Raw genomic sequence first — 25,755 nt, 5'->3', positions numbered from 1 at the left:
GTTTAGATTCCTTGGCAATGATAATGTATGTTTTGATCACCTTGTGATTGGACTACTGCAATGCAGTCTACATGGGGTAGCTTTTGGAGATAATTTGGGAATTGCAATCTAGAATGCAATACCAGTTAGATGACAGAGCAATCTCACCAGTTTAGATTAATCCCATGTTGAGGTCACTGTGCTGGTTACCAAGAGTTACCAGAAATGAGAATAGTCAGTCTGAACATGCAGAACCATATTCAACCAAAGGTAGTAAAGGCATCATTATGAGATATGTCATGGCAATTGGGGGAAAATAATGTGTGTCCCCATTGGCTGCATTAACTGCATTCAGGAGAATCATCCAAAAGAGTTTTTGAGGGTTGTGTGGAAGATGATTTAGTCTGCTATAATTCTAGTCAGACTTTCTTATCACTGAGCTCCACTGCAAACAATTGAGACAGATATTTGTAGACAAATTTTAAGCTCAGGTAGACTTTGTGTCACTTTGGGCAATACCATACCTAGTTTATGTAATACCTCATTTAATAATATTTGTTTGTATCAGATTTATTATTTTTCTGTTGAGGAAGTAGATAAGGCTTTTGGCTTTGTTTGCATCCATATTTGCATATTTGATGGTGTTTTACTGGTTGGCTTACAAGGATCCCTAAGAATACCTTCCTGCCAAAGAATAGAATTCACACACATGCACACATTTCTTTTCCAGACATTGTTCCCCAGCCCTTAAAAGAAGTTACGCAAAACTGAAAGTTTTGCTTATAGGGTCACCTTTGGACCCAGTTCATTGAACCTATGTCCTTATTGGCAATCTGTTAAAGAAGTGATGGATTTGCAGTTCCAGAAGTTCTGAGATGAAATGGATTGCTTTTATTCTTTCCAATCTTGGTTCATATTTGAATCTGTCAAGGAGATATTGTGAAATACATTATTTATATTGGAGGGAGGAGGGAGAGTGCAATTTTGTTGATAATCTGTTTTCAAAAACCCTCAATAACTCACAATATTGTGATTCATCTTATGGAATGAATTGTCATTGAAGTTGAAAAAAATCTATTTTTTTAAAAAAAAAACTTAATTATTTTAGTTTTGTGTTTTATACCTGACACGCTTTTAATGTTATTTTCATGACTGTTTTTATTGCATTTTTCCCAAGCCACTCAGAACTAATAAGTGGTAGGTGCCATGTCAACTTTCTAAATAAGCATATAGATAAACATACAGTAGTGGCCAAAATTGTGGAAACCTTTTGGGAAAAGTGTACATTTGAGGTTTGATGGCTAATAACACCACTTTTTTTTGGAGTAGTACCATAAAATTATATACCAATGGAAAGATAATTTAATCAAGAATGTAATGCAATAACATTTATGAAGGATTTACTATTAGAATAGCAGTTATAAAGAAGAAAAGCGAAACACATAGAAACAATGAGATATACAAAAATTATCACCAGTGCTTTTTTTGTAAAAGAAAAAGGTGCCGGAACTCACACGTCATACAACCCGTCTTGCCAACCCTACAAGGTTCCATCCAAAAAAGGTGCCGGAACTCCGTTCTGAGCGTTCTATGAGAAAAAAAGCCCTGATTATCACCATAGAAAAAACAAGATATACAAAAATTATCACCATGTCAGTTAATACCTAGTTGGATAACTTTTAGCATGAATTACAGCCTTACAACATCTTCCCATGGAGTGAAACAAGTCCTTTAGTTCTGCAGCTGTTATAATGTGAAACCGAGATTGAATGATTGTTTCTATTAACTGGGTTTTATTGCTGGGTTGCTTCTGATTAACAAGTTTCTTTAGTCAGCTCCATAGGTTTTCAATTGGGTTAAGGTCTGGGCTATTCCCAGGCCATTCCAGCAGTGGAATATGATTATCTTGAAACCACTTTTTGTACACAGCAGCAACTTGACATGGAGCTGAATCCTGCTGAAATATAAATTCTTCATTGTCTTGGAAAAGATCATGTGTGGAAGGCTTCAGTTTGGGCTCAAGTATTTCATTAATGTATTTTTGGCCATTTATATTCCCATTAATCACACAAATTCTGCCCACACGTTTTGATGTCATACAACCCCAGATCATAACACTGACTGGGTGCTTCACGGTACATGTAATGCAATCAGGATGCAAATCTTCTCCAATTCGTCTTCTTACATATTTTATGCCATCACTACCAGACAGGGAGATCTTGGTCTCATCATTCCAAATAACAGTGTCCCATTGTTCCTCTGTCCAGGTAACATGGGTTTTAGCCCAGTTTAGTCTTCAACCTTTGTTTGAGAGATAAAAGTGGCTTTTTCTGTGGAATTCTAGATTTTAGGCCAAATTCCTGCAGTCTGCACCAAACAGTCCTTGCACTCACCTTCACATTGCATTGTGCCATTTCATCTTGTATATACCCAGATGATTTTCTTCTGTCACATAGGCACAATCTCTTAATTCTTCTATCATCACTTGCTGTTGTGCACCTTTTCCTGCCTTTACCAGTGTGGTTTTGTAGTGACTGAGTCTCCTTATACCTTTTCAAAAACTTAGAAATGCCACCTTTAGGTTTCCACCAGTTTTTCTTCTAATTTCTTTATAACTGTAGCCTTGTTCACTTAATAATATTATTTTACATTGCTTTCTGGGTGACCAGTCAACTCTTTGCACCATTACTTTAATTTCATTATGTTTTACAGTACAAGCTCACTAAATGAAAGAACACAAAAAAACCCAACCAACTTGATAGCGATCACATAACACACTGACAAATGTCCTCCTCTCAGCTTCAATACATGACATCAATAACTGAATCCTACTGTGATCTGATTGGCTCGTTGCCAAAATGACACCTGATTGGCTCTCTAAACACTCATGCTCATTGGCTACAATCAGATGAGGGAAAGCTGCCTGATATCAACCTAAGCAAGTTGTGCTTTCTTTTTCTGGTTATTTGGCTAATTGAATTTGGCTAATTGAACAAACTTTGTTGCATTACATTCTTGGTTAAATTATCTTTTCATTGATATATAATTTTATGGTACTACTCCATCAAACCTCAAATGTACACTTTTCCCAAAAGGTTTCCACAATTTTGGCCACTACTGTATATGTGCCTTCTTAGTAGGAAGTATGCAAATGGCAATTTAAAGACCTAATACTTGGTTGAAAGTATATTGATAGTAGAAGGAACTACTGTACCATAAAGTGGTAGTCAGTAGTCTTTGATGCAGTATCTCCTCTTGTCCTCTTGTAATTTTATTGCCTAGACTTTCTTTCTGCAAGCAGATTGTCTTCCCTTCCTGTCTGAAGTTCAGGGGTTGTGAGGAAAAAAAAAAGCAAGAATGAGCAAAGGCTGGCCTGTATCCTGTTCTACTCAAGGCCCAATCTCAAGTATTCCTTTATTTCAATTAAGTTGTATTTGCCTTTCTGAACTTGGGAGAATGTTTCTTTCAAAGAAGTGAATATTTCCTTCATCTGAAGGAGTCCGGAATGTGACAGAGGAAAGGGAGGAGAAGTAAATCAAAGCAGATAGCAATTCACCAGATGTAAAATATTTTTCTTCAATGCCCCCTCCCTCTTCCATCTTCCCTCCCTTCATCCCAACATACACATGCCTTGGTTTTTTTTCTCTCCTACCAGAAGTTTCAGAATGTTTGCTGACAATTTAATTCCTTCATATAACAGAGGCACTGACATTCTGTAAAGGAGCAGCAGTTTTGTCTCGCTCCTGATGAAAAGCCAGAGGGAGTTTTGCCTTGAATCATCTGCAACTCAACGTACCACACAGAGAAACCTTGACTAAGATGGACTGCAGTCAGTTTGAAAGTTCAACTCAAGTTTGCACCATTATAGATCTTCTTCCAGCTTTGCAAATTCATTTTTCAGCTTAGTAAAAGTCTGGAATTGGCAACATTGCCTGCATTTTCTTACCTTGCCTGCAGAAGAAAAAGGGATTCCTGAGAGTTTTGAGTCACTTCATCAAGATGCCTTTAGAATTGAAGAATGGCTCCCAAGAATGAAATATATAGCCAAGGGGTTAGTCAATAGTGAATGATGAACTGGACTGAGAGAGCCTATTTCACACCCAGAGACTCCCCCCCACCCCCCATACACACACATACAAACAACAGAGTCTGGACATGGTATATAAGAGTGGATGAAATTCCTCTGCTCTGCACTGTCTTTCATGGGTTGTGACCTGCAAACCTCTTTGTGATGAGAAGCATACATTAAAAAGATTACCTTGAATTTAGATTCAGTGCCAGAAAGAGAAGGAATAGGTCTCTTTTAAAATGTGAATGGTGAGAAATCAAACCTTTACTCAGTTACTTCTGACTGTATTGTACTACTACTGCATTGTAGTTCGAAAATAAACCACACAATTTCTACAGAGCATTCATGGTGTTTATGTGCACTATTAAATCCAGAAGCTTTAAAAATGAGCAAACCACCAAAACTGAATAAGAAGCATTATAAATATATAAAGGATAGGAAAGAGTAGGAAATGAGTAATACTTGGTAAAAGTAGGAGAGGTTGAGCAGAAATTTCTGAATCATTTAATCATTTCATTTTTGTCTTTCTCCTAATTTCTTATCTTATCCCAATAACAAGACAGATACAATCCTTGACAGCAAAATAAATATCCATAAAATATTTTTTGAAAGTATAGGAAAATTTTAAAACCTACTTATTTTCTGTTTTCAAGATCCCACTGAAAAAAGTATAGGAAATCTTTGTCTTAATTTTCTTAAAAAAACAAAAAATGTCCCACAACTGGAGAATAGCTATTAACAATCATTGTACTTAAGACCAACCCATGTTGCTTAAACATAAATCCTTCAACAGCATATTTGTAAATAAGTTTGTCAGATTTACACATAGTGTCAGAAAGATATCCTCTTGTATGTTTATTTTCCTACTAATTGTCATACACTTTTACAAAATTAAATAAGATAATAAGAATTTCAGAAAAAAATACCTATGATAGACTGTCATATTTACAAGCCAATGAATATGCATGAATATCTCATATTTTATTACATAATCATCCAAATAATGCAAATAACAGCTGTCTAGGGAACACCTTTTTTCTGCTTTTTTTATATTGATCCTATTGGGGCTTTGGTGGAGGTATCCTGCCATAGTTGGAAAAAAATTTCTTCCCATAAGAAAACCAGAGCAATTTTTCTGTCTACACTGTTAACAGAACATTTTTCAAAAACCATTGTGTCTATTCCCACTTGGACTTTGCATTTTCATACTACCAAAATAATTTATAGGTTTACTCCAAAGTGTACTTTTCAGCTGTTATTAACATATTACAAGTGAATGGATTTTTATAATCAAAATATCTGGTTTTGATTGCTATTAAATATTATATTGAAACATAAAATCATCTGCTATAGTGCTTTACACAACTGTCCTCAAACATCTTATGAATACGCAATCATTTTAGACTATCAATCTCTCCTGATTGTCATTAAATAACTGTAGAAGAACTGTATTTTCATCAGACTGACCATATCTTCTTATAACCATTAAAATTAGCAGAACCTAGATTCAACGGATATTTTTTAAAAAATCCATTGTATATTTAGGTATTGAAGTACATGCTCATTTAGAAGGCCTATTAAGAAAAAAGCCTGTTATAGATAGGTTTGCCATAAATACTACCATTTCCTAATTCTTCATTACTCATGAGATGCTCAATACAAACATATCAGTGATAATATTTGATGTGTTTGATCAGTAATTTGGACCAACTGGGAAGAATACGATTCTAGTATTAAAAAGCATCAATTTTTTTTCATTTGCCCAGTCTACTGTTCACATTTAAATAGCAAAGCCGGTAAATATGTAATATTCCTGTTTCTCATGCCTCTTACACTTTCTTTTTCCCCCCTATGGATGTCTCTCCTTTGTCATTACTGAGATGTTCTCTTTTTTCCCCCCTATGTTAATCTTAGCTTTGTCTGGGTATATTTTGTGTAGCTGAAGTAGAATCATAATCTATTCATAATCTAAAGAAATATTCAAAAATAAAATTTATTGACAGGACTGGAAGGAGTGGCAGGGGGAATTCAAAAGCCAAATGATTTAAGTGTGGAGGCTAAGTCAGCTATGTTAAAATGCTGTCCATTATTCCTCAGCAGGCAGAAAAGTATGCCAGCATAAAATTTGCCTGAGAGGTACAAAGCATCAACAGCAGCAGCAGGTACTGCCTTAGAAGTGAAGCAATTGATGCGTTCATTTGGCTTTGTTTCTCTCCTACTAGGCATTATATGCCAGCAGGAAACCAGGGCCAATTGCTCTTCCTAACTTAACTGGGACAAGTAGAGATAGAGACTTGGAGTGGTGCATTCAGCACCGTGCCAATTTACCCAGAAAAAAGATCAGAGGTATTCTGTGCCTGTGACCTGTCAACTGGTCAATGTCTCAGCACTAGCCTGTTTTTAAAAAAAAACAAAAAAACAAAAACAAAACACAGGCTTGGAAATTCCTCTGAAAGAGCTCTAAATCTGTGTCTAAATATAGCCTGGATGACAGGCTGCAGATGGAGGAGCATTGCAGGATGAAGCAGGAGGCAGTAACTAATGAGGGTGCTTTATTCGCTACCACAGCAGAAGAATGGTAGCAAATCCTCATACTTAACAGCTTCTGAAAGGAGCCCCTGAATAGCAAACTGGCATAATTGGTGACCTCCAGAATAATACTAAGAAGAAGTTACAGCCACACAGTACTTGGCAGAAGCAGTCAAAACCACGTAAACCAATCAATGGTGACAGAACCAGCAACACCCACCTGACAAAACCAACCCTCTTTCTAGGTTGTAAATCAGCCTTTTGTGAAGCACAAGATTAGCATCCTTTGAAGAGAAGTAGTTCTGCTTTTTAAGCCCAGGCCTAGGATTCTTTCAAGTGTCCACTGAAACCATATTTTTTGAAAACAAACAAACAGAGGTAAAACTCTTTCAAAAGTTCACTAAATTTATGTGCCTAAAGCTCCTAATTCGGAAAGGACTTTGGAAAGTCCTGATCAGGCATCACGCACATAGTTGCCTCTTTGGAAGCCATTTCCCATTTCTTCTCAACCTAGATGGAGGGCTGCCTGCAGTAAACAACATGGCTAATAGGAGCTAGGAAGAGTCTGACACTTAAGTGGGTCGTCATCAAAATCAAAGAGACTGATTGTAGATCATGTCAAGGCCTCATCTGTTTAGTGGAGATGAAACAAAATCAGCAGCATGAACTTGAGTCATATTTTTTAAAAAAAAACAGTTTGCAGAGCATAGTTTGTGCCATTGTGGGCCCTTGGTGTTAGATAGAGGAAGCAATCTGAATATCCTAAAAGAAATCATGGCTGCCTGCTAAGGGGGCCAAATACTAGATTCCTCTCATTGAAATATTTTGCTGTATGTTTTATGTTCATATGCATATTTATAAATACACATATAGTTTGATATACTTCCTTTATACGTAGATATGTTTTATGTGAAGCATTTCATGCAGATCTAGCTTTATTTACCTGTTGTGGTGCACAAACATTCTTAATGTCATGCAGCAAATGTAGACTTTTTATAACAAATAAGGAATTGACATTATAAGTTGCAGCTGTTCAGGGGTGCAGACAATTACAGTAGCTCACCTAAAAGAGCAAGATGGCAAATTTGAAGAAATGGTAAGAAATTGCCCCAATGTTGTTTTTGTACTATATGCCAACAACCCTAAAATTCTGTACACTGTAAATAAAGCAGGCAGCTTCTAAAGTTCCAGCAAAACTCATCATGTTCATGGGAAGTAGTTTTTAAGAAGGATGCATTATCAAATAAATAAACACACAAATTCTGTTTGTAAAACAGGAAGGGAAAAACATTTCATTCAACATACCACTTGTCAAAAGGTTACCCTTAGAGCCTTGTCATAACAAATGCATTTTTCTCAGTCAGCCCTACTTGTGAATAAGCTATCTACCTTGATGTTGCACTGACATTAAACAATATGTAACACACGTACTTGTTTAATAGGTTTATTCTTTTTGAAGATTTTACAATTACATTTCATCAACTGATACAACAAAACATATCTGGCTATTTTAAGAGGGCTTTTGGAGATTGGCACACAGTGATTCCATTAAGTCCTTATATACATTGATGCTTAAATGCTAAATAGCATATTGGGTATTTACTCAAGCAGGCTTCTTTGTACATCCTGATCACTAGCAATTCTTCACACAGCAGCTTATTGTCGAGTCCTTTAATTATAGAAATAAGAATGGTGGTAGAGAAGAAGAGCTTTTTTTTATGTCTGACTTTAAACTGGAAAGAGATTCTGTTATATTACATAGCCCAAGAAATATTAGCAGTATGTTCCTTGGCTTTCATTCGTAAAACTGCAATACTGGAAGACCTGCGTTCAAATTCTGGCTTGGTTTCAAATGCATGTCCATTAGTTCCAGAAAGTAAAGAGTCAGTAAAGAAGTTATTAAGGGGAACATGGCTGAACTGGCTCTGATGATTTGAAAAGCCAGAGTACCCAGAATCTGTCCGAGGAGAATGGGAATAAGGGGTCATACAAGAGGAAGTATCCCGTGGAAGCATGCAGGAAGTCACCGAACTGCTAGCTGCATTTCCTGCCCACAAATTATTCTGAATCTGGAACATATAAACAAGACAAGATTAAATGTATATTTTAAGCATCTTTTTTCCCTCTAGTTTCATTTATCATTGAACCTATTGTCAATACAGCTGGCAATAGGATAATATTAAGTTTATGCAAATGAAAAATAGAAATTCAAATGAGAAGTGTAATTTTCTGAAGCAGCTGACAAAGTAACAAACCTGATCTTAGATATTCTGCCTTTAGCTAGAGAACTAGGTATCATTTGCTGACTTGCTTCAGAGTAGAAAATATCTTTGGACACATTTGGTCACAACCATCTTCCCCAAAGTAAAATTCAGCAGTGATGAAATGTAGAAGCACTTGTTTTATTGCACCTAAGATCAGGGCCTGTATTTTCTGAGGAAATCATTATTTTGCTTATAGTCCCTTCACAATAGATTGAGGTATATTTTTAACAGAAACTCTCAGTCAATGTCATGAATAACTTGGTGCTACATTTTTTGCAAGAAAGACTGAGATACCAACAGGGTGATTCTCCCGCAGCAATACATGCATATAATGAAATGTTTTCTGGGCAACTCTGGTCTATAAATCTGACATATATTAGTAATGAAAAAAATGAAAAAGAAGGAAACCTAGAACTAAATTTCATAACCTCTGCATTTCATTTTAACCTTGAAAATAAAGTTGTATCTAGTATATTTAGTATATTTAGAATCTTTTATTTATTTCGGTAACTGCTCAGAAAGATTGATATATTTATTTCCTACTGATAGGACAGCTCAGTGATGTCTTCTGAAATTTTTCATTAGCCACAGGAAGATAGCATAAATTCGAGAGGGTTTTTCCCCACCACCACCACTATGTGGCCTCCACATACTCCAAACAGATGTGGATTGACATAATGGCCTGAAAGCCAACAGTTATTGTTGGTAGTGCCTTTGGGTAAGAAAAGTATCATTTTCAAAAATCTTTTGGCAAATTTCTTCTCTCCCTGGAGAAATGCAGTCAATGATAACTTAATTCTTTTGTTCATGGAAAGTGTGAAAGATTTGTAGGAGACATTTGTTCCTCAGTTTGAAATTAGCTATGTATACAGCAACAACATGTACAACTACTCTGAAAAATCACTGCAGAAATGGAAGCAAGCTATAAAACTAAACATCAGTATGTAGGAAGTGTTTAACCCTGTCCTCTAACCTTGGATCTGGACCAAAGAAAGAATCAATTACTATTGTGTGAAAATAAAAGGATAGGTTCATTTCAGCTGCAGTGGGGAAATAGTGCCTTGCCTTGAAACCTTTGTTTATGGAGATATTGTCAAACAATTGCAAGCTGAAGCCAAAGTAATTGAGGAAAAGCCAATCTTCCCTATCAAATTCTCAGATGACTAAATCAAAAAGGATTGCATTCTGTTTGAGAATGTTGTTTGCACAAATAAAACTGTATATGCACAGGAGCTGTAGGAATAAATAGAAAAGTTCAGCAAGTGATTGTACATATACATGTGGTTGTAGATTTGCTGATGTCTGAGGTATATTTCTATTCTCTTTTCTGATTGATTCACAGCATCATTTGAATGGCAAGAATGAGAATACAAAGTGCTCCTTACTCACATGGTTCTTAGCATCCTTCCCTTTTTCCATATACTCCATTCCTCAAAACTCCTCTTGTACAGATGTTCCAACATCCAATGGAGCACTTCTGGAATGTCAGAGAAGTCATACTGGCATTCCTTATGTCTAGCAAGGACCACTTTTATGGTTGCTAAGAAGTCACCATATCATCTCATGAAAACAACTTACTAACCCATGGTTGGGCCACATTTAGGATTATATTAATGTGGCAGAAGGTATGCTGCCCCATTTACCTCATGGATGTCACACAAACCAAGCATTCCCATCCCAGACCCACTCATATCTGTCCATATATTCCCAGAGGTCAAATACTGCCAACTGTGGTGCTTATTTGCTGGACATATTTAAATCAAAGCAGAACCACAAACAATTTTGCTGTTAATATATTTTAGGATATAAATAATATTTACAGTAATTAAATTCATAAAGTAATGGTTCCAAATAGCTCAAAAATTCTAGAAAAGTCTAAACCTTCATCCTTTTGAGGGGGGAAAAGACACAACATTCGATCACTATTAGGTTTCAATTAATATTGTTTGAAATAAATATATAACAATCCACATGGCAACTGTTATGTCAGACTTTCAATAAACAAATAATTAATATCAGTATATTGTAAATAAACAATCAAAATTGGGTTAGCCTTTTCAAAATACTGGCACAGAAAAAAAAAAACCCCACAAGAATCTTGTTTGCAACACCCAGTTCTAATTAAACCATGCAAACCAATTTCCATGCATGTGGCTAACAAATTCTAAATAACTAAGTTCCTTTTTAGCTAATAAATTTCAGCTTAGAGTGTCATCCAAACTTCCTTAACATCTAATGGATTTGGGTTTTACTATTTGCCATTGGATATCACATTTTATCAAGGTGGGTATCTGAAATCCCCAAGAACATTAAAAGGGTGTTAAAAACACATGGGAAATGGACAAAAACTGAATTCATGGCTGATTTATATGACAAAAACAGAGCCTGTCTTATTCAAATCAAAGAAGTCAATTTATCCATTTCAGTAAAATGTGTCAACTTCACCAACCATAGTGAATACTATTGAATCTTTCCATCTCTGTGTGTATAATAATCTAACCATAATAATCATATATTGAAATAATCTTCCATGACTTCTCTTAACTGGTTATCCATTAACACCAAAAGAAAACATTCTGGCTTCAATTGAATATGGACTCCTTATTTATCATTAAAATATTCTGTATCAAAATATGTATTTGAATCCATTTTTATATGTCTATCGAGTATGATAAAATGCCCTTTCATGTTGTTCATATTTCCAACATAAATTTGAATTGCATTTCATATAATTTCTCTGATGTCATGAACCAACAATACTTTTTTATATAAAAATGTCTTTGAGATGATAACACAATGTAAATTTTAACCCTTTAAACCACAGTTAGAAAAAAGCCATGGAAGAGTATATCTATATATGATTACTTTTGCAAAATTATTATATGCACAAAGATAGAAAGATTTGGCACTTCTCACTATGGAGAAATGGTTGGTGAAACTGACAGATTTTGCTGAATTCTTTTGATTAGAGAAAAGACACTATATTTATTGATAACTGACTCTTATGGATTTTTACATAAAAGTGAAAAATGTGAACTTGTGGTTTATGGTTTTGATGATTACATAGGACTATAGAAAGTAGAATAATATGATGTAACTTTAGAGATAGAGGCAAAAATATATTTGTATTTATTTATTTTATTAAATTTTATTTATTTTATTAAATTTATGTACCGCCCTATTCCCGGAGGACTCAGGGCGGTGTACAGGGAGGATTAAAACAAACATACAAAAATTAAAATCAGATTAAGACAATTAATTAAATGAAGTCCCTGAAATTTAAAACTAAAACCCAATAAAAATTAAAACCCCTCAGCCTGGGCCAGACAGCTCAAAGAGCCAGGTTTTCAGGTCCCTGCGGAATGAGCGAAGGTCGGGGGCAGTCCTAAGTTCCATGGGGAGTTGGTTCCATAGGGCCGGCGCGCCCACAGAGAACGCTCTTCCCCTGGGAATAACCCACTGGCATTCCTTAACCAGCGGTATCCTGAGAAGGCCCTCCCTGTGGGAGCGCACGGGACAAAGGGAGCTTGATGCCGGCAGCAGGTGTTCCCTCAGATAACCCGGACCCAAGCCATTTAGGGCTTTATAGGTCATCACCAGCACCTTGAATCTCACCCGAAGGGCAACCGGAAGCCAATGCAGCTCGCAAAGTAGAGGTGTTACATGGGAGTATCGGGAAGCCCCCATCACAACTCACGCAGCCGCATTCTGCACCAGTTGAAGCCTCCGAGTGGTCCTCAAGGGCAACCCCATGTAGAGAGCGTTGCAGTAGTCTAAACGGGAGCTCACGAGCAGATGAGTAACTGTGCGTAGGGCATCTCGGTCCAGATAGGGTCGCAACTGGCGCACCAGGCGAACCTGGACAAAAGCCCCCCTGGTCACGGCTCCTATGTGGTCTTCAAAATTGAGCCGTGAATCCAGGAGGACGCCCAACTTGTGAGCCCTATCAACGGGGGGTAACACCTCACCCCCCATCGTTAAAGATGGAATAGTCTCGGTGACCCGAGATGCCGGTATGCACTCAGTCTTGGAAGGATTTAGACGAAGTCTGTTTCTCTCCATCCAGACCCGGACCGCCTCCAGGCAACGAGAGGGCATCACTGGGTTGGTTTGGGATGGAGAAAAAAAGTTGGGTATCATCAGCATACTGATGATACCCCACCCCGAAACCACGAATGATCTCGCCCAGCGGCTTCATATAGATGTTGAACAGGAGGGGAGAGAGAACCGACCCCTGAGGAACTGCACAAGCGAGAGGCCTCGGGGCGGACCTCTGCCCTCCCGTCAACACCGACTGCGAGCGGCCCAGGAGATAGGAGGAGAACCACTGCAAAACAGTGCCTCCCACTCCCAACCCCCTGAGACGCTGAGGTAGGATACCATGGTCGATGGTATCGAAAGCTGCTGAGAGATCTAATAGGACTAGGACAGAGGAACAACCCCTGTCCTGAGCCTGCCAGAGATAATTCACCAGCACGACCAATGCCGTCTCCATGCTGTGCCCGGGCCTGAAACCCGATTGGTACTGGTCCAGATAATCAGCTTCATCCAGGAACAGAGGAAGCTAATGGGCCACCACACTCTCAACAACCTTCGCCAGAAAGCGGAGGTTGGAGACCGGACGATAGTTATTTAAAACAGCTGGGTCCAGGGCAGGCTTCTTGAGGAGGGGTCTCACCACCGCCTCCTTGAGGGCGGCGGGGAAGATACCCTCCTTCAAGGAAGCAGTTATTACTGCCTGGAACCAGCCTCGTGTCTCCTCCCGAGCCGCATAAACCAGCCAGGAGGGGCACGGGTCCAACAAACAGGTGGTGGAGCTCAGCCTCCTCATCATCCTGTCCACATAATCAGGGGAAACAGGATCGAACTCAGTCCAGATAACACGCTCAAGACCGTCCGATTCCTCCACGTCAGACTCTGCCCAGTCAGAGTCCAAACCAGTCCAGATCTGAGCAATTTTGTCCGTCAGATGATGACTAAACTCCTCGGCCCGCCCCTGTAAGGGATCCTCCCTCACTTCCCGGTTGAGAAGGGAGCAAGTCACCCTAAACAGGGTGGCCAGGCGATTATCTGAAGACGCGATGAGGTCAGCAAAGTAATTAGCCTTTGCCGTCCTCATCGCTGCAAGATAAGACCTTATAAAGATTCTTAACTGCAATCGGTCAGATTCGGATCGGCTGGATCTCCAACAGCTCTCTAGACCCCTTCTCCTATGCTTCATCTCCCAGAGCTCCATAGAAAACCATGGAGCCCACCGGGATCTGCGTCGGGTCAGGGGTCGCAAGGGTACAACACGGTCGAGCGCCTCGGTGGCAGCCCTTTCCCAGGCATTCACCAAGGCATTGACCGGGCTGTGAGTGAGGGGGATAGGTATAGACCCAAGCACCGTCTGGAACCATTCCGGGTCCATTAGGCCCCTGGGGCGGAACCACCTGGTCGGTTCTGCAGCCCAGCAGTGGGGGGTGGCATAACGGAAGACCAACCGCAGGAGGTGATGATCGGACCATGACAGGGGGACACTAGTTGGCGAGCCGCCTCCCAGATCATCAAGCCACTGCCCAGATAAGAAAACTAGGTCGAGAGTGTGTCCCCCCCATAGGTCAGACCCTGAATTTCTTGGGTCAGGTCCATGGCCATCATGGAGGCCAAGAACTCCCAGGCTAACTCAGACGACCCTCCCAGAGAAGGCAGGTTAAAGTCACCCAGAACTATAAGTCTGGGAAACTCAACCGACAACCCTGAGAGGGCATCGAGAAGCTCGGGCAGGGCCGTTGCCACACAGCTGGGTGCCAGGTATGTGAGCAACAAGCCCAACTGAGCCCTAGGGCCGCATCTCAGGAGGAGGGACTCACTCCCGCCTATCTGTAAAACAGTGGACTCCCGCGGACATAAGGTCTTCCGTATAACTACCGCCACCCCACCGCCCCTGCCCTGAGCCCTCAGCTGATGCAACACAGAGAAACCTGGAGGGCAAAGCTCAGTCAGAGGGACACCTCCCTCTTAGCCCAACCAGGTACATGCCAGATCCGCGCGTTCCTCCTCGATCAAATCATGGACAAGGGGAGCCTTATTCACCATGGATCTGGCATTGAAGTACACCAGCCTAAGCTCAGGGACCTGATCCCCCGCACCCCCGGGTAAACGGGTACCAACCGGAGGGTCGGAGCACGCCACCACTTGAAGACAGCAGGGGCGTGATCCCAGATGTCGATATGGCCCTCTGTGTGACCGCCTGCTGCCATTCCCTATCGTCATGGGGATTTGAAACCCCACCCCAATACCAGGAAAACCAGAAGCCCCCAACCCCAAACCCCTCTCCGGCCCAGACTGACAGCCGCTTGAAGGAACACATCCTAATTCCCTCCCAACCCTACCATTACCCCCCCTCCCTAACCCTTTAAAACAACCGGCTAAAAAACATACTAGGGGCCTCTTGATGCATTTCCCCCAGAGGCCCCTATCCATACCCAGCCACCTCTCAGGGTCCCAAAAATTGGGCCCGTCATTAAGGGAATTACAAACAAAGGTAGCAGGTCGTACCCAGGAGGGAGAAACCCCCCTGAGAGCGTACAAGTCAACACTAGAGTAACGCAGACGAGCCATATAGTGCTAAGGATATCCACATAGGGCACTTATAACAAATTGGTAGTCAGATGTTGTCAAGTTAATATCAAGATGACACTGATATTACTGATATTAAGTTTATAGCTACGATGAAGAATATCTATTGCTACTTCTTCACTTTTTTATTTCTTTTTTATTTTTCTTCAACTTTTTCCCCTTTTTGTACTTTTTGCTTTTTCTTTGATTTCTTTTTCTTTATTCCTCCTTACATTATATTAATGTATCACAGTTTTTATCTTCTTGTTTAAAGTTTATGTATACAGAGCCTGTAATCCTTCTAGCAACACATGGTTTAAGAGCAAATGGCAAATGTTTTCCTTGTTTTATTGCAAAGTGATTGTACATTATCATTTTAATTTGCTGTGAAAGTTGAAAATTTAAACACAAACTTTATGTCAGACAAACACATTAAGAATTTATAAAGCTGGCAAGCAACTGTGAAAAGTTTTCTTAGTGGAGAGAATATAAATTGGATAATATGAACACAACACAACACTTACTGCTTGGCTCATGAATTTAGTTGAACTTTAAAAGTTATGGTACTGTGAGTTTTATCTCTTCCACTTCTTTAAATATAAAAATACATGCTGAAGACACATTACTTAGCAAGGTATATAGTGTAAGTATCATAAAACAAAAACCTAAGCCTAAAATTTATATTGGAATTCAGAATAAATAAAACTACTACTTTACAATAAGTAGAAAACCCTGGTACATGGGAGGGAAAGAAAACAGTGCTTGAATATAAATATAATTATTCTTGTTTAAATTTTCTGTGATCTGTGCAGTATATAAAAGGTAATTCATGGAGTTTCTGAATAAGCCTACACATAGATCTCACCTCTGGTTTCTGTTACATCACGAACATTTTAAGTTTTTCTCTTGTGGTTAACATGAAATCACCAAAGTATCATTTAGTGTTTTTGTGCATGTATGTGTTTATGTCTGAGTATGTTACATAGGGTCTGTAAGATTCAAACAGTTTAACTCATCTCTGCATCAACTACAATTTTAGCCAATTAATAGGTAAAGATAACTTTAATCTATGGGGCCTGGCAGAAGATATATAATTTGAAGTTATTTTATCTCTAGTATGTTACCCTGCTACACAAAAAAAATTTAAACTAAAGATTATGTCCTTTACAATCTTAAAGAGATACCCTTAAATATGCATTTCTCATTTGTATTTATAACCACTGCAAATGCAGATTATTAATCAGTTTCAAATATTCTTTCTTTATTTATTTATTCATTATTTGGACTTATATGCCGCCCTATCTCCCGAAGGACTCAGGGCGGCTAACAACAGTAACATATAATAAATACAGAAGTTAAGATAAAAATTAAAATTAAAGGCCTCTGTACAATAAATTAAAATTAAAATTAAAATAAATTAAAAGTTAGAGTTAAAAATTAAAAAGCATAATTAAAATTCCTGTCAGTCCAGGTCAGCCAGGTGGAAAAGGAGTGTTTTGAGGCCGCGGCGAAAGGACCGGAGATCTTGGGCCATCCGAAGTTCATGGGGGAGCTGGTTCCACAGGGCTGGTGCTCCCACAGAGAAGGCCCTCCCCCTGGGGGTCGCCAGCCGACATTGTTTAGCCGACGGTACCCTGAGGAGGCCTTCTCTGTGTGAGCGTACTGGGCGATGGGAATTCGTTCCTGGCAGCAGATGATCCTGCAAGTATCCCGGTCCTAAGCCATGTAGGGCTTTAAAGGTAAGTACCAGCACCTTAAATCTCATTAACTAGCAGCCCCACTGTATGTGGAGATTCTCAGTTATCCAAGTTATACTTGTCTCAAAGGTGCTTTTTCAAAAGTTATCTGGACCGGGTTTTGTTTTTCCTTGAGGAAATGTTTCACTTCTCATCCAAGAAGCTCAACTGATGAAACTTCTTGGATGAGGAGTGAAATGTTTTCTTCTTACTCGTCAAGGAAAAAAGCACCTTTGAGATAGCCGTCCCACTATTTGCTAGATAGAAATACCAAGCCCTGGCCTCCAAGTCATTTCTGGACTCTTAAGTGATGACTCATCGTACCAGCAATGGAAGATGGAAGAACAAGTAATAGGAAAGTGAAATAGATAACTACAAGTAATAGATGTCATACAAACTAAGAAATTCTAGACATATTCCAAGAACTTCAAAGTAAATAGCAGAGAGAAAAAAAGGTATATCATGCCAGCTGATATCAAAATCTAACTGAAAAGAACAATAGCCATCTTGAGTCTTAATGTTATAGAAAATAAAAAGCTATGTGCAGTATTGTGTGGCCCAATGTACGTTAAATGGGGATGGTCCAAATACCATCCCAATCTAATGTAATGTTCTGATGGTTAGTTGTCAACTGTACACTGAACTAGTAGATTCGCTTTATTTTTTACAATTTTACAATTTTATGTTTGATGTCCATTAGCTAGATTATAAAAATTGTAAAATGATTATAAACAAGCTAACCATGAAAATGAACCTCAGTAATTTATCACTGAATGTCAATATATGCTGCTTAGTCAAACTGATTACAATTCCCATGTTATACTGATAATGAAAAAACCTAGAAGGGTATCAGCTTAAAATATCATAGCTTGGAACTTAAAGCCAAAACCTCAGGATGATATCATTTAAAGCTGTGTGTTAGTCAAATAATTCCATCAAATAGACAATATCAGCACAGGCAGTTGTACCAAGTTCAATGCAGTCTCCACAAGAAATTTAATTAGGCCAATGGGGGCTAGCATTTCCAGGCAGTATCAAAAAAGGCCAATTGATCCAGGCAGCTAACCCAAAAGTTAGTTAGCCCTCAAAGACCCAGTCCTGTTTGGAGTTATATTAACTTCACTCAATCAACTAAATGCCTCATGCTATACATGAGAACTAAATATCACATCTGCATACACACGGCAAACAAGCCTCCAGGTCTTCTGTAACATTAGTGCTAAAGTTATTAGTAATTCCAAGGGGTGTGAAGTGATGGGCTCCTGGCTTCCTTCACATTAGGTGAGAGGATCAAAGCATGAGAGAAAGGCTATAGTAAAAAGTTATTCTACCACATACGTTCCTGATTGAGTGCCCACCAGAAGAGTTGGGCAGGATGACTTGAATTTCTGGGAGATGCAGTAACACACATCTAAAACACAGGCAAGGCAACTCTACTGCACAAACAAAAGCAATATTTGGATAAGGAGCAGGAGGCAGTCCTCTTTTGCTTTATTCACATTCTGATTATGATTCTGGCTTTCTTCTACATGTGAGTTAAATTGCACTGAAAGATAGTAGCTGACCTAATGAGTTCCATGGTTGTGATTACTTTGTTTTCTTAAACATAATTATTATATGTCACAGTGCGTTCATTCTGTCTTCCCTATCTCTCTCTTGCCATGTAAATAAATCTAAGAAATGGGACTCTCCTACAATCATATATTGAACCATTTCAGGAATCAGGAGAGTAAACCATGGCACCCTAGAATACATGATATTAAACTTGAAGTGCTGGTTTGTAGAGACATAGGTGTGTTCTTATTGTCCATATGAATCCTATATTCCATGCCACACATAGCCAACCTGTATTGTATACAGGTTTGGGTTGTTGTTGTTTTTAAAGAAAGGAGGATTCTAGCAGTTTTGTTTTTCAGAAACAGCAGTTATTTAAGTCTCTCCTTTGGAGGAAAAAGTGCAAAAAAAGAGATGACATGCATTATTTTTCACAAAGTGAACAATTTTTTTCTCAATTAAATTAGCCCATCTTTACCCTTATTTTTTTGTAAAATGCTACAAAAAAGGACTCTCTTTCAGAGCAAGAACCTGATGATTTGGAATTGTGTGCCTTGCTATATTCTATTGTTTGTCTATCACCATTATCTGGGAGAGATTCTTGTATCACCCCAATTACCCCATAGCCACAACTGATCCCACTTTAATCATTGTATCTATGTCTTCCTGTCTTCCTCATCCATCCCCACCATATCTGTTTTCTGGACAACAACCCTGGGCAGAGTCGAGCAGTCTTAGGAATGTTATCTGGGAAGAATTAGACCCTGTGACTCCGGAAGAGGTGGACAGGATCATGGGGAAGCTGAGTTCCACTACTGTACATGTTTACTGGACCCGTGCCCCTCCTGGCTGGTGTATGCAGCTCGGGAGAGGACACGAGGCTGGCTCCAGGCAGTAATAACTGCTTCTTTGAGGGAGGGTAGCTTCCCTGCCGCCTTGAAGGAGGCGGTGGTGAGGGCCCTCCTCAAGAAGCCTGCCCTGGACCCGGCTATTTTGAACAACTATCATCTGGTCTCCAACCTTCGCTTTCTTGCGAAGGTTGTTGAGAGCGTGGTGGCACATCAGCTCTCTCTGTTCCTGGAGGAAACTAACTATCTGGACCCGTACCAATTGGGTTTTAGGCTCAGGTACAGCACGGAGACAGCATTGGTCACGCTGGTGAATTATCTCTGGCGGGCTCGGGACAGAGGTTGTCCCTCTGTCCTAGTCCTATTAGACCTCTCAGTGGCTTTTGATACCATTGTCCATGGTAACCTGCAGTACTGCATTCTAACCACTGCACCACCAAATTACTAGATTTGAAAATGAATTCAACAAGAAGCTATCAGAAACATTTTTTTTCTCTTGCTGTAGTAAATCCTGAAAGTGTAAAAGTAAAATAAAGGCCCCTATACCTTTCAGAGAGCTTGTGAAAGGAGTTACCTTTCAGGCATTATTACTAAGTCATTCTACATTTATTTAAAAAGAATATTATGGCATATTATTTCTTGATGCTCTTTTAGACTGCCCAACAATTCTTATGGAGCTCCCTGATCCAAAGATTATTCAGGAATGTGGTAGCTCAATTTTATCATCCAATAATAAAATGGTAAATTTTTCTACTAAACAGAAAAACCAGAATAACAGAGTTGTAAGGGACCTTGGAGGTCTTCTAGTCCAACCCTCTGCTCAGGCAGGAAATCCTATACCATTCCAAACAAATGGTTGTCCAATCTCTTTTTAAAAACTTCCAGTGTTGGAGCACCCACAACTTCTGGAGGCAAGTTGGTCCACTGATTAATTGTTCTGTCAGGAAATTTCTCCTTAGTTCTAAGTTGTTTCTCTTCTTGATTAGTTTCCATTCATTGTTTCTTGTCCTGCCTTCAGGTGCTTTGGAGAATAGGTTGACCCCCTCTTCCTCATGGCAGCACCTTAGTTATTGGAATACTGCTATCATGTCACCCCTAGTCCTAAGGACCCCTAGTCCTAAGGCTTATCTAAGCCTTAAATAAATTTTTGGTTCCCAAATTTCCAAGAGTATCTTCTTAATAAGACTGCAGTGAAAATTTGGGCACTTCCACATAGTAACCAGTTTCACATATATCAAAATTATCCAAAATAGACTTATCCTGCCAGGTTCCAAACTGATTGGCATTTCTTCTAACTGACAAATAGAGAACCACAGAAATTTGCAGCTTCCCACCATTTGTTTTTCTGGCAAAGGAGAAAAGAAAAATAGGTCTGACAATAACAATAACCAAAAAAAACACCTTACAAAACTGATATATAGACATTAGGGAATTCTACAATTTTTGCATCTGCCAGGGCAGCCATGTGCCATGTAGTCAGGAAGACAAAGCATGTGGGAATTCTAGTAGGAAACTGAACTGTCCCATCAAACTCCTGCATCTCAAAATAAAAGTTTCGCAGTTTGAGCTGTGCCAAAGAAGATGATGTGGGAAAGCCGGGGCATGGTACAGATATAGTATCAGTGCCAAACTCTTTGTGTAAGGGTCTCCTAATGATCCATAGACAACTTCATGGATTATATAGTTAATAATTGGAAATTACAATTAAAGCACTCATAATTGCCATTTCCCACTTACTAAGTTAAGTATAATGCCAAATAAATATTCTTTAAGGGGAATATCATGTATTCCACTAAAAGTAAAAAGTTGTGGTCAATTAATGTGAATTACTGATTTTTAGAAGGACTGAGAGCCTTTGTAATTACATAGAACAAAACAACATTTAGTCAAATACCATAATATTGACCCTATGCAGTATTTAACTGGAATATAGGATGTAACCCTGATTGTTGCTAATGGAAGTTATCCATGTATGCTCATAAAGGGCTCTGATGTGAAATTAAAATGCACATTTAACAAAGAGCATGTGTATATTTATAGGATAAGATAAGATAAGATAAGATGATAAGATAAGATAAGATAAGATAAGATAAGATAAGATAAGATAAGATAAGATAAGATAAGATAAGATAAGATAAGATGATAAGATAAGTTAAGTTAAGATAAAAGATAATCTTTATTGTCATTTTTTTTACTGTGGGCACAATGGCGCACATCAAAAATGAAATTTAGTTGCCCGCTCTCAAAGTGAGACACATACATGACACATACCTAAAACATACAACATATGTATAGACCCACACCCCTACATATACATAACAATAAAATATTAAATACTGTCCAACTTGAATATATAATGGTTTGAGGAAGCCTGAGAAAGATTTCCTCACATCCTTGGCTCACAAAGTAGAATCATGTAGTTTTAAGTATTCTCATTGTGAGGAAGATTGCAATAGATGGAACACATTTCCTCCAATAGACTATCTCACCATTTTATGATTACATAAGGCCAACTAGACTGCTAATAGCAGTAAGTTCTCTACTTATGTTACTTCTTGCTATTTTGATTGGAAAATAGAAGACTAATCATTTGCTAAACTTTCATAGGTTTCATACATCTCAGTACTGCCTGTTTGAAGGAGAATAAGAGAACAATAATTTCTGAAGTGGTTTCCTCAGGTTTTGGTTCCTCACATTTACTTCTGAGTAGAATTTAGTTTAAAGCTCCCCACGGAGATCTAGTTTTCAGCAAATATTACAATATAATGTAATGCACTGATTAAATGTATCTCATTTTTTTTCTCACAAAAGCTCGAGGGGATCCACATGTACAGTTGAAGAAGCTTCTTGGATGAGAAATGAAACATCTTCAAAGAAAAACAAGAAAGTCCAATTGCCTCTTTAGAAAGCAATTTTGGGACACACATACACAGTAGTTCTCTCTTCATGGCTGGCTCAGGAATTCTGGGAGTTGAAGTCCACGAGTCATAAACGAGCCAAGGTTGCCTTACCCCTGCTTTAGGGATTCCCCATTCGTGATTAAATGATTGCAGGAGCATCTGTAGGGGGTGCACAATCTAACCCCTCTCCTTTTAAACATATGTCAATCACAGAGTACCATCTTGACTTTTTTTTCATTCAAACTGCAGATGCTCCTTTATAATTGTAATGTTAACAAGAATGGTATTATATAATAAGATGGAAGTGAACATTACTGTTAGTTGTTCGCTTTTGTACTGTATTATTTATTGCTTTAACATTTCTACTCCTTTGGAATGTACACCGTTTAGAGTTATTTATGAATGAAGTAGATTATTAGCCAAAATAAATAAAATATTGAAAGTGGCTCATGACTCATAAATAGTCTTTACTCTATGTGACCGTAGGAGATTTCACTCTATATGTTTATTGAAATCATAGGAAGGAAAGAGTTACAAATGCATGAATTATCTATACAGTCACTCAGATTTTCCAATTCTCCTTTCTAATTCAGAATATGCAAGCACTGATTTTGTGCTACAACTTTCACATGCTCCAGTCAGCATAACCAATGATGAGAGATGATATACTCCAGAGAATTGATAAGCAACGTTGTGAGGAAGACTGTAGCAAACAGATATAAGATATTACAAAATCAATCAATTTGATCTCTAACTATACCTAGTCAAGAAATAAATCTTTGATATAAAAACAATATGGACGATTGTTTTACCTTTTTGCATTGGAATCTCCATTCTAAATAGTTTTACTTGGAAGTTCATCCCATGCTTTTCCTACTTTCAGAAAAATGGAGATACTAAAGCACCTATGTTAGTTTTATTAGGACATAACATTGACAAAGAAAAGCTGTTGTATTAGCACAATTACAGCTGATTTTATAATATGTGAGAAGATTCTAAATCATCTACAAGACTCCACCAGATTGTCAGAACAGAAAAAATAGTAGAATTCTCAGACAAAAGGTTAATGCCTGACATTTTGCTAGGAAGCCAGCTTTGGGACTTTGGAAAGAGTTGAAAGAAGTTTTTTTCTGAATATTTCATGCAATATTCCAACAGTTAATTATTTATCTTTGTAAACACTTCAGTTGTTCTGATTACAATGCTTCCTGACATTTATGGAAGGCAAAGGGGAGAAAAAAACTTTCCAAAATGTATCTGAAGGAAAATAAAATTATACAACTAACAATTCGGAGAATGGAATAAAAAGAAAACAGATGGTTGGCTGCATTACTATTTTTATAAAATTCTTGTTCAAGCTGGTTATTGATTGCTAAAAATGTCTCCAAGCATTATTTTATCATGATACACAAGGGCAGATTTCTTGTAATAATTAACAACTGCATTGAATTGAAAGAGCAAAATCTACAGAAATTTGGTCAAAACTTTTTATGATTTTACAAGCTTATAGGTTTCATCTTGACTTCTACTTAAAATGTCTTGAAATACATCATAGCTAAACCACATCTACTGGGAAGCAGACAGCCTGGTGCTGAAACATCTCACAACTGAAGGAACTGCCATCTTCCCCCTGGTTAACTCTGCTGCCTGCATCTCTGTTCCAGAAAAGGTTTTCTTGTACTGAGAGTTCTAATTCTTCACACAGAATGAAATACCTCCAGACAAGTGTTCCATGTGGCACACAAAATCCCCAATATAGATGCAAACAATGTAGGAAAAAATGAATTTATTGTATAGCAATTATACAGTAATTGTGCTGCTTGATGTGTCTGTGTGTATGTGATAAATAAGATTTATATGGTTTTGTCTTGCAGAGAAAAGAAACAAAACAATAAATATTCAATATTTAATACCTGGGGGTAGCTATCAGTCCGTGGTAAAACAGATATATCATATGTGGCAGCAAAATGACTTTTTGCTTGTTGGATTTGTCCATAACGTTCTCTCTTTCTCCATTTTGCTCTTCGGTTTTGGAACCAGACCTATGTCAAATAAGAAAATTATTAGATTGTCCAAAAAAACCATTTTTGCTGCCCTCCCTCTTAATTGTTTTGCCAGCCCATAGATCAGTGATAAATTGCTTAAGTCCCAGGATTGTAGCTGACCCCTGAAACTCCTGAATTCATCCCAAAGGCACCTTGAAAAATTATGTCCACACCATAAATATTTCTTTGCTCTGCTATACATCTCCATCATTTAATTCATTCAACCAAATACAGCCCTTGGTCCAAAGCACTGAGGAGAAACATGGCCAAAGGTCACTTCTTGACTTATGATTTAATAGGTCATCTTTAAATTTATAGCATTTTGCAGATAAGAAATTATCCTTTACTCTGTTTTGGATTTTAATGAAATCCTAGAACCTAACAGTGTTCTGATCTTGATAGGTACCATCATAAGCTGTTCCTAAGACATGCAGTGAAAGATGTTTCTGGCAGACAGAGAGGAAGGACTTCTTAATGGAGACCTTTTACGATGACAGAATAAAAAAGCACAAGAATGGCTGAACTGTGGTCCAAGTCTCAATCCATAAAACTCCTTTTTATAGACTAATGCAGTTTGATAACCAATAACCTTTAGACTTCATGTAGCTTTTAGTTTAATGTCCTCCTACCCTCAAGATAATTTCAAAAGTCCTTTTCAAATAATCAGGCTGGAGTTCAGACAGGAAGGGTTTCCATTGCAAACATCATATTTTTGAATATTTGATAAGATGTGGGCAAATTGAAGGTTTGTGAAAACACTGCATTGAACAAGTCTATTGGCACCATTTTTCTAATAGCATTTGCTCAATTTGTGTCTCTGTGTCACATTTTTGTAATGCACTGATGATGTTATTTTGGTAATGAAACATCTGCAAGAAAACCGCCAGCCTCAGGGAGCAACCAAGGGTCCCACATATTTTCAGCATTAATCAAATGATGATTAGCATTTTAGCAGTACAATGTTTTAATTAAAGTCTGCACATTGATTTTTTTAGATATGATACTATTGTACATTTGACAGACTACAATATAGTACATACTTTCGACTTTTTCTTCTTCTTTACTTCTTTTACCACTTCAAGTGTCAAAGGAGCATACTGTATATACTACATATAATTTTCATATTCAATGGGAAAGCAAAAAAATTGTGTGACTCTCTTTATTTTCAATATTCCCTTCATTGTGGTGATCTGGAACCAAATCCATAATATTTCCAAGGTATGCCTATATT

General features: G+C 38.2%; 1 protein-coding gene across 1 annotated transcript in view; it reads right to left on the bottom strand.

The window, feature by feature from the left end:
• Positions 1-8,331: 8,331 nt before the first annotated feature.
• The window catches only part of ALX1 (ALX homeobox 1), a gene marked incomplete at both ends in the record, with an annotated part of 32,078 nt that continues 14,654 nt past the window's right edge, over positions 8,332-25,755 (bottom strand). The window contains 2 exons of the mRNA XM_083365427.1: positions 8,332-8,646; positions 24,393-24,521. Coding sequence (XP_083221553.1) covers positions 8,332-8,646; positions 24,393-24,521 — 444 coding nt within the window. The remainder of the gene's footprint in view (positions 8,647-24,392; positions 24,522-25,755) is intronic.

Source organism: Vipera ursinii (genome assembly GCF_947247035.1).
Source record: "Vipera ursinii genome assembly, chromosome: 6".
NCBI classification, from domain to species: domain Eukaryota; kingdom Metazoa; phylum Chordata; class Lepidosauria; order Squamata; family Viperidae; genus Vipera; species Vipera ursinii.
This window is presented reverse-complemented; position numbering and strand designations above follow the sequence as displayed.